We start from the raw sequence: 15,511 nt of genomic DNA, 5'->3' as shown, positions 1-15,511 counted from the left end.
TGTAATGAGATAGCTGTGGACCGTTTATTTGTATCCGATGTTTATGATTGTGGTAAGTTACTTGTCATTTGTTTCTATAGATATTATTGATGTGAACTTATTATGTTTGTGGGTTCCATAATACTCGTGAAATAAGGGAAGTTCTTGCGATTTTTTCCCGTGATTTAATGAAGGACAAGTTACGTGCGGTAGGAGTTAGCAGCCGAGATCTTGCCGACGATGATGACGAATACACGTTCGAATAACTCAAAATAGGTCCCTGGAAAAATAAAAGTCCCTGGAAAAAAAGGGGGCTCTGTCGAAAAAAGGGGGGACCTGTCGCCCCCCCCACGGGCGACAGGGGCCTGTCGCCCGAGGGGTGGGCGACAGGCCCCTGTCGCCCGTTGGGGGGGCGACAGGTCCCTTTTTTTTCTCCAGGGACTTCGTTGCAAATTGGAAGAAAAAAAATTACACTTTGGGCCTGTCGCCCTATGGGAGGGCGACCGGGGTATATTTTTGAAATATTTGAAAACGGACATATATTTTTGAAATTTTAATTTTTAAAAAATATAAAAATGAAAAAAAGTTCTACTGCGACTCCTCTCGAGAGGGCCGAGGGTGGGGGGCGTGCGCACCGAGCGAGAGGGCGAAGGAGCGAGGTGGGGACTGGGGAGAGATGCCTGGCGGCAGGAGGAGGGGCCCCCTGTGGAGCCTCCCGGTGGCGAGGTCGGATGCGCTCGGCAAGCTGGGCCCCGCCTTCGGCATCGGCGCCGGCTGCGGCGTGGGCGTCGGCTTCGGCCTCCTCGGAGGTGCGTGACCCTTCCTCCGACGTTTATTCCTCGTCCTGCTTCGTGTGTCGCCGCTATAGACGCGTTCACGCCTGACGGAGCACCGTACCAGTTACCAGTTACCAGGCCGGCGAACTGGATGCGCTTGAGGGAGGGTTTTAACTATGAACGGTCGAGCTAGGCACGTTTATCTCCCGCGGTTCGATTGTTTAATCCGAGACCATTATTTTTTGTTCGCTGTTAGGGGTTTAATCATTGTGAATTTGGAATTGTTGGGACATACTTACTCGATCATTTTTTCCCCCGTGCCGTCGGTGGATACGGATGGGGATTCAGGAGGTAGTCGTTGACAAACGGCGAACTCGTCGGGCTCACAGAGCGTCAAAATTCAAGCTTATTCTTTTTTATTAATGAATGAATTCCACAGTTATAGGTTCATATCATAGGATTAGGTGGCATGGTGGCCGCAATGGAAATCAAATCCCTGCTATTTTGCTGCATCTTTTTCTGTACATCATACTGAAGGGTGAAATCACGTAGGGTAGGACAGTTTGCAATTGATCATGGCTTCAGCAGTAGCAGCGTTCTTCAATCTGCTAGAAAGATTTAAATGCTATAATCCTTGTGTTTCCACGACTAGAGCTGCAGTGCAGCCCTGCCCCATGCTGCAGCCATGGCCATCTGTTATAGTGTCCTCTTCCATATATAGAAGTGGTAGGTTTCTCTGCTGACCACCTATGGTCACGTCTTCTACACTGGTTCTGGTGGTTATCCTCGATCACCAAACAAGAATCATCTGGCTTCTTGTGTGGAGCCTGCTGCCGCAGGTGCAGAGGCTTGTAGAAACAAGCAAGAGCCAATGGCATCTCTAGTGGCATGAAGAACAGAATAGATAGTCAGGTGCAGTGGACCTTAGGAAGTACATCGAGGAGAAAAAAAATAGGGGCTGTTCCGTCTGCTGGTGCAGATGGATACTGAACTGCTGTTTTGAGGATAAGGAACAACTGCCTCATTTCCTCCAATAATACAAAGCTAAAAAATAGGCCCCACAAAGCCCAGCTCCCATGAATTAAGAGATTTCCAGGAAGGGCAGGGCCCGAATTTCATTACCAAGCAGCAACAAAATTACAGAGTCTCCAAAGTATCCAACGTAGAGAACAAAAGAGAGTCTTTGAGAAATAAACCATTGGAGCTACCGCGCTCAGAGAGCAAACAAGTTTTTAAGCTACCGCGCTCATAGAGCAGAACAAGTTTCTAGAGACCGACACGGCCAAAAGGCACCGCCAAAAGAACTAGACTAAACACTTGCTAACTAGAGGGCTTCGCCGAGCCACACAGAACAACTGAAAGCCGCCTAGGGGTCTTCGTCATCGAAGTAGCACCAATCCTGCATCATCACCGTAAGCTTGTGCATGGAAGTGCAGCGCCGTCTTGAGAAGAGTTGCTGCACCACGTTCGAGCTCCTCCTTGCTCTGTCCTGCTTGTAGACCTGCCCAATAATTCAAAAAGGAGCTAGCTAAGCAAACAATCTCCGTTGGGGAGCTGATTAGTTTTTTTTCAAAGCAGCTATTATTCCGTGATTTCCAGATCGCCCAGCAAAAGGCTGCCAATCCGATCATATGGAATTGCTTCCTTTGTGGTAATAGAGTCGAAATCCAGAGCCAGAATTGCCCAAAAGAGGTAGGCCTATGATTAGCTCCGAGCACAAAGGCCACCAGGCTCCAAATATATTTCGCAGTATCACATTCAAAGAAAAGATGGTCAATCGATTCAGGTTTTGAGCAGAAAGTGCACATCATATTTCCTGACCAGTTCCTCTTTAGCAGGTTGTCTTTGGTGAGTATGGTGTTATGTTCAATCAGCCACAACCAAATCCCATGAATTAAGAGATAACATGATCATCTTGGGTTTTATAGTGTGTTTAGTTATGTATTTGCTGTTAGAATGGGGCAGCCGCAGCCTGTGTAGCTACCGTTTTATGTTACGAACTCAATTCCAGAGATTACTGGAGCTACGTGATAATCATAATTGATGTATATTCTGTTATTTTAAAGTCTCAACTCTTTTCCAGAGGTTACTGGAGCTACCTGATTATCATAATTGATGTCTGTACTCTGTGCTCTGTTTTTTTTTCCCCCAAACTGGGCCTTGCCCAAATTTCATTACCGCAAGAGCAACGAAATTACAGAGTTTCAGTATGGTTCCACTAAAGTAACTGACCAGCAAGATAAAAACAAAGTTCCAACGATAGAGAGTAATAAAGCATCCAGCTAGGAAGCGCTAAAGAGGACAAAAACGAAAATCGAAAAGAGAAGTTGCTAACTCTCCCCAAGGCCAGGCTGAACCGAAACAGGGACAAAACCCACAGCCAGAAAAGCATGATCCTTAAGCGAAGCAGTCTTATTCACGCCGCAGCATCAGTGCAGTAGGACCAAGCCGGTATCATCAGCACGTGCTTCTTTTGGGTGAAAGCTCAAAGCCGCCATCTTGAGCGCTGCACCGCCATCCTCCAGTACCTTGTCTTCCTCCGCTTGTAGTTCTGCCCAAAAGGAAATGAAAGAAGAAGCTAAGCAAATGATCTCAGTAGGAGATCTGATCATCTTTTTATCAAAGCAAATACTATTTCTCGTTTTCCAAATAGCCCAGCAAATTGCTGCAAGGCCTACAAAGTGAAACTTCCCCACCATGGGCATATAACGATTTGACCATTCCCAGAACTGCTGGAAGGAGCAGGGTCTACAGTCCGCGCCTATCACCAGCGCCACCAAACTCCAGACATAGCGGGCCATGGAGCAGTCGAAAAAGAGATGATTTACACTTTCAGGCTCCAAGCAAAATGTACATCTCGTATCCCCCTGCCATCTTCTCTTGGTCAGATTGTCTCTAGTGAGAATAGAACTGCTCTGGTTTTACATTGTGGTTTTGTTCACTGTGTACAATATCAGTAAGTTATTACTCAATTTTTCTGTGCATCTTCTTTGGTCTTTGCCCTTTTTCTATTGTGTGCACGATGTAGGTCTCCTTCAGAGGCTGAACTTCACATAGAATAGGTACCGTTTCCAAGAACACGTTGTGCACTCTGTGATTGGGAACAGCAGAACTCGTCTTAGTTTAGATGGCGTGATGGCTGATGTGACCGAATCTGCAATATCTTGTGTTGTTTCTCACTTTTTTTGAGCGGTTCCTTCTCACTTTTAGAACAGTGGAAGCCATGTTGGTTTGGATTGTCTGATGATTGATATAATTGAATCGCTTGATCTGTTCCTTCTCACTTTTACATTTCTCTGAACAGGTGCAGGGATTGGAGCTGGATTCCCTGGTTTACAATTGGGATTTGGAGCTGGTGCCGGATGTGGAATAGGAATAGGTTTTGGTTATGGTTTTGGAAAAGGCGTTGCATATGATGAAAGCGGGAGATATTCAAACATCAGGAGACCACTCCAGAACTCCAGAAGCCTTGCTTACGAGTAAGTGACAGATCTGATATTCTGCTCCATGCTAATGCCAAGCGACTGCATGTCCTGTTATTTTTTATATGCATTTTTCGGCACTGAAGTGGTTTTAAGTAAGTTAAAGATCAACATGGGTTGCCTATTTTTATTCGGGTTTGATGAATTTGTAGAATACTATCAATGGAGGACGTGTTATCAGGGGCGGAGCTATGTTCAGTGTTAGTCAACAAATTTCACCATGTAAATGAAAGGACAAGCAGCAAATTCATGGACAGTGCACCCCCCTCCATTCAGCTCTAGCTTCGCCCCTGCGTGTTATGCTTGTGCTTAGTGGATTTTTATTTCATGTATGCACCAGGAATTTACAACAGTCAGCACCCCTACTCTAACAAGAACCTGTCAAATATTTTTGCAGCGAGCAGTTTGACATCATGTTCGATGAACTGATGGAGAGCACCAGGAAGCTGATCAAAGCAACATCGAAGGAGATCGACAAGTGGAGGCGGATGTAGGGCAAGCAGCATACTACATAGGAACTGCATATATATTCAGAACCAAAAGTCCTCGGAGGCGCACCGCACGTGCCCCTGTGGGAACTGAACTGACCTTTTTTGCTCGCTCGCTGTTAGCAGCGAATATTTTCAGCGATTCATGAGATACGCTGCCCGATACTCTCGGCCTGTTTGATGCTCAGAACGGATTACTTTTTCAGCCATGTGCTGGGATGCGAACACCATGTGATGGCGACGGCCGCCTGGGATTTGAAATATCACCCACGACGTCGCCGTCGACGCCCTTGTGCGCTTCTGGAGAGCGCTATTTTTTGTATCGAAATATATCAAATATCTGGCCGGGCCTGTATTTTTTTTAATCTGCGCCCATGTGTTGACTGGAGCAGGCACTGGTTTTCCATCTTGTCATCTCGACCATGCTGTTACTTGTCTCTAATATAATCTTGCTGCCTTGCTGAAGGAGATCCTGGTTTCCCGGCGTCACTGTTCGAGACGGTCGCCGTTCCTCCACGGTGAAGGTCCAAGCGATTCCGACGTCAGGTGACAGCGAAGTGATGCTGGTGTTTGGAATTTGTAATCGATGCTTCCTGCTCCGTGGGAGAGGCTGCAATTGAATAGTGTCATGTTAACGCACGCGTCCTTTTCAGCTTGTCGCATAAGATGACGGGGCAATCTTCTTCTTCTTCCATGCTACTCGAGGTGAATAGACTGGGAGAGTTATCCTTGGAGTTGCAGTCCATTCGTCAGGCATCTGAAATTTCGTTCCCCGTTTGTCCCCTCCTCCCCTGCTGCTGCTCAAGCACTAAACCAACAAGCTCTCCATAAACCCCAAAAGGCATGTCGATTTCAATACCAGCACGATCGGAATCATCACCAGAGTGACCAGAGCACAGCTCTGCACCGGCCGAATCCGCAGCGAATTCGACAATATTTTGGCCTATGAAAGGAGCGGAAACTGAGGAGAATTTGCAAAATGAAACCAAAATGGGACCACAGGGCAAAGGTGGCAGGACAAGTAATCCAGCGAAAGATTCATGACGTTTTAGTTTTTACGCCGCAGCCGAGCTGCTGGCTGCTGCCCTGGCAAGATCTTGAAAACGCCCGTGCAAATGATTGAGAGGAGAGCGCCTTTCTGCAATTCTGCTGCACTGGCCGATGCCAGGTCGGCTCGGCGCCCCACTAGCAGGCCTCGTAGCCTTGGTCTGCCGGCGCTTTAATTGCCTCAAACTGCCACTGCACATGAGATCTTGGCCACAACCTGCCCATGGAACATGGAAACAAAAAGCTTGCGGCTAAGCAAATTGCCCATCACCATCATGAGAGAGAATAAAACATGGACGCTGCCCTGCCCATAGAGACGATTTACACGGGTTTAATTTCAGGTAGATGAGATGAACCATGTACAAGGCATAAAGACATCGACTATATGTGAATGCAAATAATCATTGTCTCAACTATGGCTGTCTGGTTGTCTTGTACTAGCACCACACAAACGCATCAGCACTTGACATATTACAACTACTTCTGGTACACCAACGAGACCTTATTATTGTCCGACACATTGAACCCCAGCTTCTAGAGTGACTGGCCAACCGGGCCTTGTTAACTTACCCAAACCAATAATGTTAATACTTAGGCAGTCAGGTGCACAAAGAATAAATAATAATAGAGTCAAACACAAGCCCACAGAGACCATTAGTCCAAGGACAGAGATGTTGTATGTCGATAAAGCGCATAGATCATATCAGGCATAGGCCAGCAGCACTGATGATCCCAGCATATGCATCACCAATCATCTCCAGCGGTGCAGCAGCAACTTGCAATGGGACATTGAACTATGATTGATTTTGGAGGGCGAAGCTTACGGAATCAGGATTACCGCCCTGTTTTCGCACGCTTCATCCCAGTGGAGTTGAAGGGGGACACACTAGGGCTGAGGTGTGGACTTGGGCTTTCCTCCCTCAGTGTGCCATTTAGAATTGCCAATTCCCTCAGCTGTTGCTTCTTGTAGTAGTCCATGGACTCGTCCTAACAACAGCTCCAGTTAGCTGACAGTACATATCAAAATTACTATATAGTAGAATGTTTGCAAAGAGGAATGAGGGTACATACAATTGGTTTCAGAAGATCCTCTAGGATGGACACAGCTTGATTCAGACGCCCATCAACAATATCTGCTGGAAACTCTGCTTCCACAAGCACATGCAGTGGTTCATTGAGGTGTTCATACCCAGGTTTATCCCTCAGCTTGTCTTCCTGTGAATGAAATCATATTTTTTTTCAGGACATTTGCATCAGGAGTGGGCATGTAAAGTAGAAGTATTAAAAAGTAATGAACCCAATAATTACTTTGGATCCGGTATTTCTTACACTGAGCCACAGATTAGATGTAACAAGAAAGCAATGATCACAATCTTAGCTGCCACAGAGACTTAAAAAAACTAAAAAAGAGTTCAAGGGTCCTTGAAGCTCATTAATGCAACTATGGATTTCTGAGATAAATTATTATAAAATTCAGGAACTGCATAGGGTGAAATTTTATGTGTCGACAGAGAATACAATCATTAAACGCATCTAAACAGCACCATATAAATGCTGACTAATTACATCTAAACTAGAATAGCATTTGTACTTGACTTACTGGTAAACTTAGAAACTTCAAATCCAATATATCATCAAAATTGGAAACTAAACTCTGTATACTTTAAATGCTACATCATTTCACAGCTCCCAGACTTGACCTAAATAGAAACTGCATGCTTACAGAGCCCCAGATTGCAGTTTATATATACTATAAATAGCTCAAGCAGTTGACACTACAAATGAAACAGAAACTTTTAACCTTCATTAGCATTTTTCACAATACATCTAGTGTAACTATCATAGCATGGAGAGTCACAATATAAGCATTATGTAATGCATCTGAGTAAAATAATTAACTAAGTAATATTTGCATATCAGTAAGGGCCACATGTGTTCCATGATATCAATGATGCAATATCTCTGCTATCTAACCATGTGAAAATATACTTAATTTTTCAAAAGCCACATAATGAGTACCAGAAATACACATGGTACATTCAAAAATGCCAAGCAATCCTAATTTATATCAGCGATATATTAAGGAGAAATGTAAAAAGGAAACATGTAGTTACCTTAACAGAATCCTTAACTGAACCACGTCCTCGAATATAAACTCTACATTGTGTTGAAGCTTCAACTCTTTTCAGGGAGTTACCTCGGGGGCCCAACAAGCGACCAACAAAGTTGTACTAATCACATCCAAAGAGTCAAACATTCAAGATATGGCATAGCCACGTTAAAAGGAATGAATTTACAAAAGCTACACATACATTAGGATACTTGTCCACTGGAACATCCAGCCTCACAACTTTCTTGACAATAGGAGTGCCCACAAGTGCAGGAGCACCATTCCAGCCCATTGATGATGCTTGTAGAACTCCCATTTGCTGAGAGGATTGAACAATTCCCCATATTAAGAGAAGCTAACAATATAAGCTAAGGAAGAAAGAATATAAAGAATTTAGGTCCTCAATGAGAACATTTCAAACAATCATTCTCTCCATAAACAGCAACAGAATGTTTCATGTTTGTCAGCAATATAATCAGACATCAAAAAATAATCTTAATTTTTAAATGCTCTTGTTAAAGTTTACAAGTCAAGTTATTTAATCCCATGGTCCAAGTGTCCAAACTATCTGACATGACAACATAATTTTCAATTTTTTAATGCTCTCCTTATTGATTTACAAGTCATGCTATTTAAACCCTGTCCAAGTGTCTAAAAAAACTTCTATTGGTAGATTAGATTACACATAATTAGTGGCAGCTCCAAAGTAAGATGCACAGTATGCTCAAATAGAATATGCAACATCCACTACCAATTTGCGTTTTTCAAGTTTCAATGGAATGACCAAACAAGCATGTAATAATACCAAAAAGAATAAAAACAGTTGCCTGAATATGCACCTCTGTTTGCATCCCTGACCAGCCCTCCAGATCCATTGGCTGACCATTCACAGGGTGGCCAGGTAACCTTAATGGGCTACCATGCTCGATTCTCTCAGGATCAACAAAATTATTGTTAGGCCCCATAGTAGATGCCCGCAAAATCTCTGCATTAAATAGAACGTTAACTCAATTAGACTGATATATATTAGTTGGAAATAATGATGATATTAATACTTTGCATGCACTCTAAACTGGGACAAAGGCGACCTGTGTGGAATTTCAAAATTTTGTACAATCACATGAACATTAAGCACTGTGTCAATGAGAGTAAATACTAAACACTCCACTTTGCTAAAAATAGGCATAAGCTGCACAAGGACCATTCTTAAGATAACCACAAGTTGTACAGTGACCATTACTAGGATAAAAATCTGTGGTTGACAAAACAACAGCCATTTTCTACAATATGAAGTCAACTGCATGAACAGAAGATATTGTTTAGGGCCAGAACACAATGGAATATTACCATGTTATATAATCGGATACATAAAGCAATATGCAATAGGATATTGGGATATTTGAGAAATGAATCAACAAAATCCAGTCAAAACAATCCTCTGATCAACAAGAAACCGGCTATACCAGACATGATGATTCTATACCCAAGAAGAAGAAAGTGCAGAGACAATCATCAAAACTTCACAGGAATACATGATTAACAGCCCTAAAATAATAGACTTCAAGAAAACTAAACATAAGAACAACTGATAGTGAATGTCTCACGCCATTAACAAACAAAATAGTTGAAGTAACAAAAAATTATATAACTAGCAACACTAAAAATGCCTGGAGGCAAAGAAACAAACCTTGGTTCAAGAGCCTGGTACAGAAAGGAAGAACTTGCACGAATGGGGCCAATTTTTGCCTCTCTGCAAGCAACTCAGCCAGATATCTGCCAAACAAGCATGTTGTTAGTATCATAGTAGCCACTGCTGAGTTTATTATCGCCGGATACATAAAAGAATAATTTGAAGGATCTAAAATAACTATAAGCCCACAGAATGAAATGTAACAGCAAGAACTTTGATATGATTTATACAGCACGATCCATTAGATCAAAATTTACATGTGGCTATCGCCAATGAGCGATTCATTACACATAAATTTTACACCCATTAACTGCCAGTCAAACACACAGCTCCTGTTTACGCCTAGTAGCCGTCGTCGGGGAACAGCGTAACAAATCTATAGCGAGCGATCACCAAAAATCCCTTTTTTACAGATCACTCCATCACAAGCGGCAGCATTGATCAAGGCTTATCACATCCGGTTTAGAATTAAGCGGAAATCTCCACCAGCGGCATCAAATCTCGTGCTCCTCAGAAAGATTCCGAATGGGCAGGATCAAAAACTAAAACAAAACTTGGCCAGAAACAATAGGGAGAACAATCGCTGAGAACATTAAAAAAATCAAGAGCAAAATAGCGAAGCGGACACGCACCTTTCTCTTTCAGAGGAAGAATACCTCAGAGAATTGAGGGGATGGGGGGAAGAATGAACAGGAGACGGCGAGTATTGCAAGGGGGACGGCGGTGGAATCCTCTCATCCATGGTCCCCAAACAGCAAAACAACAAACTTCTCCACAAGATTTTGCAAGATTAGGGAAAGATACAAGAGACCTAAAAACCCAAAAATCGAAGAACTACGAAACCAAGAAAACAAGAACAGCAGCTACTCGGCAAGCTTAGGTGCAGAGGCCTATCTTGAGGCCTGGGAAATCTAGAAGAGAAGAGAGTTCACAGAGAACCGAGAAGATAGATATATAAGGGATAGATGGGTGATTCTAAATCACAAAAGAGGAAGGTAATAGGTGGGCAATCAGTGATGACCGCCCAGGCTGTGCAGGGGTTGGCAGCAGCTCTTGCTGGTGTTGGTTCTTGCTCCCCTTCCTTTCTCCTCTGCACAGCGAGAGAGAGGGGGTGGGTAGGAGAAGGGAGGAGAGAGAGAGGAAGAGACAAACCAAAGGAGGGCTTTGGATTCTCTCTCCCTCCAGTATATGTCGCAGAAATCCAGATGATTGAGGTCTCTCTGCTTCTGGAGTTTCCTCCGTAATTTTCCTCCTCTCAGTTCGTCGATTTTTTTTTATATTACGTTTGTGGTTCTTTTACTCGTTTTGCTACGTGCACAGATCGCGGTTTCAGCGAGGCTGATGGTCAAGCACATCTAAGGAAAGGGTCAAAAAAATTTAGACAAAAATATTTTGGCAATGTTTGCAACACTAATTAGAAATATTAAATATAGATTAATTATAAAATCAATTACACGGATGGATGAGAAATCCCGAGATGAATCTATTAAGCCTAATTAATTCATCATTAGAGTTTGTTTACTGTAGCACAACATTATCTTATCATTGTATAATTAGGTTCATCAGATTCGTCTCGCGATTTCACCCGAGGATTATGAAATGTGTTTTGTTAGTTATCCACATTTAATACTTCTAATTAGTGGTCAAATGTTCAAAGTTACTGTAGCACATAAAAATTTTGGGAACTAAACAAGGCCAAAATCTCTAAAAAGTTTAGATCCTTCTATTAGATATGCCATGAATTATAGGTCTATACTAATGAGTACAATGAATGAGTGCATAGTCTACTGTTTATGAAATGAAATGGATCTTGTTTTCATTCCAATAATATTGTTCTATAGAGTGTTACTAATTACCTCATTTCATATTGCACAAGTAGCAATAATACTAACTTGTCTCCCTTTCATCCAAACTTCTTCTTTGTTCAATAATTTCTTTTCCAGAAACTTAATTCAAATTTATCTTATATTAATCATGTATACTACTATATGTTATAATTTATAAAAAAATTATACCAACAGGGTTAACAAACCGAAATATCTTTGTTACTTGGAGCCGTAAAATCAATGAACACCACACGAACTAGGAATCTAGGTGTCCGTTTGAGGGGCGTTGACTCCTCCTGCTGGCCACGCACAACCGCACCCCATAAGCCAGCTCGTCCCCATCTGGGCCGTTCATCACGCGCCTAAGCTTAATCACCTCGCCACAGAGCATACAGAGCCGTCGACATTTCAGCAGGCAATTTTGGCCGCGTTTTCAATCATTGGAAACACACCGTGCGGCCGCCGCTTCCTCGGAATCAGGCCTAGAAAATCGCTGAACTTGGCACACGTTATTTGAGACATTTTTGTGATGTTTTTCCTTCTCTTTTTTTTTTTTGCTGCTAGAGTTTGTAATCTACTACCACTTTGCAGTACCAAACCGATCAAGAGCTGGCCTGGTCATCATTTGACTGGACAAATATATAAATATATAAATAAATGGAGGTTTAATTTCATGTACAGGTATGCACTGGAGACAATCAGACAGACAGGCTGACCTGACAATGAAGCGCCTGCTTTAGAATATTTGGCACACTCGTAACGTGTTAGGGCAGCGGCCACAACGGAACACGAGTTGCAGTCAGGCACCTGGAGACAGTTCGGGCTCATCTTCGTATATTCAACAGCCTAGCTAGCTATGGGCTGCATGGATCATGACTAATCATGGCTGTGGAGCTAGCTAGCTAGCTTGGTTACACAAGGCTAATCAAATTTATTATAAGATAATCAAGCACAGCTCAAACCTGAACGAACATGCCATTCCCATCGATGTGAATCAGAAGAAGCGTCATGTAGTGAGGATAGTAAGCTTTCGCTGGATGACGGAGACGTGCGTGCTACTGCAGAACGGGGGAAGGAACAAGAGGAGATTACATTTTTTTTACAATATATTTTCTGTATAAATTTATATATTGACTGCTATGCTATGTTCTTCGGATTATTACCAAAATTACCAGCTCATATACGTTTCATATATGTTGTCTCGTTAAGAGATGACCTGTACAATCTTTTCAAAAAAACAAAGAAAGAAGTGACCTGTACGTTTGCCATTTTTCTACCACATCCGTTACTTTCTGAGTTGTTTGTCCAGCTGTGTTCCATGGACAAAGCGGCATCAGGCGCTTTAATTTGGGTTTTATCCTTTTGCGAAGTAAACTGTCGCCATTATTAGCTGTATAATTCCAGTGCGAATCCGATTTATTCCTGTTCAGGATTGCCTGGCGGACCTGTACTACTGTACCGTGCATGCATGTGCAGCTACGGTCCTTCTCAAAGCATTAACCTTGCTTCGTTTACTGACAGCTACGTACGGCCGTTCCTGTTTAGTTCCAGTACAGCGTTTACCATGCGTGCAGTACAAAGATGAACACATGATTTGTCACTACTCCATCTCCATGGACAGTACATTCCGTTGATGGCTGTGTTTAGATCCGTAAAATGGTGGTAAAAATGGTCACATCGGACACTGTAGCATATTGTAGCACTTTTCGTTTATTTATGGTAATTGTTGTCCTACCATGACCTAACTAGACTCAAAAGATTCGTTTCATCGTGTACCATCAAAACTATGCAATTAGTTTTTTTATTTACCTACATTTAATGCTCCATGCATGAGCCAAAAAATTTGATGTGATAAGTGAATAGTGAAATTTGGAGAGAGAAATTTTGGAACTAAACACAGCCGATGTGGCAATGTTCAAACGAAAGGAACGGCTCCTACTGTACTTTTCTTTTGAAAAACAAGGGATGGTTTTGGCAATGTTCAACGAAAATAAAGAAACATCATGGTTTCCTTTTTCTAAAAAAAAAGAAACGTGAGAATTACATGAATATGTGAAGCAATTCAACCTATGGCTAGTCAGCGATATAGCATCTGTCTCTACTTTCTGAAACTTGAACCCGTCTATTTCAGATCAGTGTCAACATGCCATAACCGGCGATACGCTCCTCATCACAAACAGGGAAACAGAAGAAGAAACGGAACGGTTCTTTTTCAGAATACGTGTAGGAATGATTTGGGGAAACCAAACCTAACCGAAGCAATAGCTAGCTCTTGGCAGAACGGCAGCTAGCTGTTGGCCGGTTTGATTTGTGGGCTGGCCGGAGCCTGACGCGGCTCCTAATGATCGAGCCTGCATGGGACCCTGTTTTTGGTTCCTAAAGAGTAAAGAACAACAACACGATGCCAATCATCAGTTGAGCCGTCGTCTATGTTTATCTTGATCCTAGATTAAAGTCAGCGGCGGATGCACAGGGGGGCTGGGGGCTCCAGCCCCCCTAAAGCAAATAATTACACTCAAAATACTGTAGCAAAACATTAATTTACTATTAAAAATTGAAGCGTCCCCTCATAAGAGAAGACTTAAATGTGATACAAAGCACCAGTCCCAGGAGGCTGATGCCACATTTATTACATCAGATGGTTCAAAACCTTACAAACCTTGGCGGACACTCGATACAGATGATAATAATAATTAACCAGGCTCCTCATTCGAGCTTCCCAAACTGGAGTCCTGATGGCTGGTGGGAAGAACCTCATTGGTGTGGGGGTGAGGTGTCCTTCGAAAATCCGGCACAGATAACGAAGTGCTTTCCTGACGGCTAGGGGATAGGTGTCCTGGTGCCTAAACCCTGTAGCAGTCACCCGCCATGACAGGATGTCGGGGTAACGGTCGCTTCTGGCGACGACTAGGATCACCCTGCAGCGGAGAGTGCCATGATGCTCGTACTCTCTGCTGTAGTACCTTGGGCGTTCTGCGACGCCAAGGCTCTCCAGGGCGTTGATCAAGAGGCTGGGGAAGCCAGGTGCAGCTTGGCAGTCGCCCTGGGTCCATCCTTCCTCAGCCATCTGAAAACAAAGATATGGTGAAAAACTTGCACAATTATTTGAGGTACACAAAGGGGTAGATGATTTTTATTTATGGCGTCATGGGGGTACAACTCCATGGGTACATGATTATTATTAGAGCAAAGGTTTTAGCTTGGAGACAACTCCTATCATGGAGACTCTTCCTCGATCCTAAGAGGGCGTTTCTTCAGTGGGAGATACTGATCCATCATGTCATCCTCGGTCTGAGTTCCTTTATCCCAGTGGGTCTCTTCAGGTTCTTCTTCTTCTTCAGTTTGAGTTCCAACATCCCAATGGGTTTCCATGGGCTCTTCTTCTTCGTCTTCCTCTATCCATCCTCCTATTCCCCAGCGAGCCTCGTACCTCCGCATCCGAGCTTGGAGAGCGGCTAGCGAGTCCTCGGCGCGTGTGGCTCTTGCTCGCTGTTCTTCCAGTTCTTCCTCTTTTTCATCCATTTGGACTTGGAGGGCGGCTAGGGAATACTCGGCATGGAAAGTCCTCGACCGTTGTTCCTCCATCTCCTGGGTTGCCTTTTCTGCTCTGTGGACCTGCTGTTTCAGTTGTGCTGCTCGCTCGCGATAGAGCTCATCCAGGCCGGTGAGATAGATGGATAGGTGAGAGACCGTGTCTTCTAGGTCTTCTTCTTCTCTTCCAAGTCCTCTCATCCTGGCAATCCATGTGCGTCCTCTTCCTTCAGTCGGCGGGAAAAATCCCATAGGAGTCCGCTGGAGGTTATGCCTGTAGATCACACGCAGACGTCGTAGGGCTTTGCGGGCGGCTTTCCGATAGGTATCCGGGAAACGGAATCCAGTGGTGGAGATGAACCAAGGGTCCACATCAGGGTAGTGGGTGCTTCTTGCTATGAAGATCATCAGGTCACACCGAAGAGTGCCCTTGGAGTCATACTCCCGGTAAAGAAACTCTGGCGGATCCTCAACTCCAATGCGTTCCAGGCTGAGTATCAACAACTTAGGAAGGCCGGGCTCTGCGAAACAGATTCCGCCGATCCATCCATTGTCAGCCATCTGGAACAGGGCAAGAACCCA

The 15,511-nt window shown here is 43.6% G+C and overlaps 2 protein-coding genes across 2 annotated transcripts; one reads left to right on the top strand and one right to left on the bottom strand.

The window, feature by feature from the left end:
- Positions 1 to 593: 593 nt before the first annotated feature.
- On the top strand, positions 594 to 5,120 carry LOC120673977 (keratin-associated protein 21-1-like). Its single transcript, XM_039955038.1, has 3 exons — positions 594 to 788; positions 4,060 to 4,234; positions 4,635 to 5,120. Exons 1-3 carry the CDS (start codon positions 656 to 658, stop codon positions 4,729 to 4,731), a joined length of 405 nt encoding a protein of 134 aa, XP_039810972.1. The 5' UTR covers positions 594 to 655; the 3' UTR covers positions 4,732 to 5,120.
- Positions 5,121 to 6,132: 1,012 nt separating this feature from the next.
- Positions 6,133 to 10,809, bottom strand: LOC120673976 (KH domain-containing protein At1g09660/At1g09670-like). Its single transcript, XM_039955036.1, has 7 exons — positions 10,205 to 10,809; positions 9,570 to 9,655; positions 8,722 to 8,867; positions 8,085 to 8,201; positions 7,887 to 8,003; positions 6,844 to 6,987; positions 6,133 to 6,759 (listed from the first exon to the last, which is right to left on the bottom strand). Exons 1-7 carry the CDS (start codon positions 10,312 to 10,314, stop codon positions 6,607 to 6,609), a joined length of 873 nt encoding a protein of 290 aa, XP_039810970.1. The 5' UTR covers positions 10,315 to 10,809; the 3' UTR covers positions 6,133 to 6,606.
- Positions 10,810 to 15,511: the final 4,702 nt, after the last annotated feature.

The sequence above is a fragment of the Panicum virgatum genome, chromosome 5N (genome assembly GCF_016808335.1).
Source record: "Panicum virgatum strain AP13 chromosome 5N, P.virgatum_v5, whole genome shotgun sequence".
Classification (NCBI taxonomy): Eukaryota; Viridiplantae; Streptophyta; class Magnoliopsida; order Poales; family Poaceae; genus Panicum; species Panicum virgatum.
The sequence above is the reverse complement of the archived record's forward strand: the minus strand, read 5'-3'. Positions and strand labels throughout refer to the sequence as shown.

What these genes read in the sequence shown, in the direction of transcription:
- LOC120673977 (XM_039955038.1), top strand. Translation starts at nt 656, where the DNA reads ATGCCTGGCGGCAGGAGGAGGGGCCCCCTGTGGAGCCTCCCGGTGGCG. An exon ending in CGGCTTCGGCCTCCTCGGAG is followed by an intron (nt 789 to 4,059) that starts GTGCGTGACCCT and finishes TTCTCTGAACAG; the next exon opens with GTGCAGGGATTGGAGCTGGA. An exon ending in TCCAGAAGCCTTGCTTACGA is followed by an intron (nt 4,235 to 4,634) that starts GTAAGTGACAGA and finishes ATATTTTTGCAG; the next exon opens with CGAGCAGTTTGACATCATGT.
- LOC120673976 (XM_039955036.1), bottom strand. Translation starts at nt 10,314, where the DNA reads ATGGATGAGAGGATTCCACCGCCGTCCCCCTTGCAATACTCGCCGTCT. An exon ending in CAGTGGACAAGTATCCTAAT is followed by an intron (nt 8,004 to 8,084) that starts GTATGTGTAGCT and finishes GGATGTGATTAG; the next exon opens with TACAACTTTGTTGGTCGCTT. An exon ending in AGGATCTTCTGAAACCAATT is followed by an intron (nt 6,760 to 6,843) that starts GTATGTACCCTC and finishes AGCTGTTGTTAG; the next exon opens with GACGAGTCCATGGACTACTA.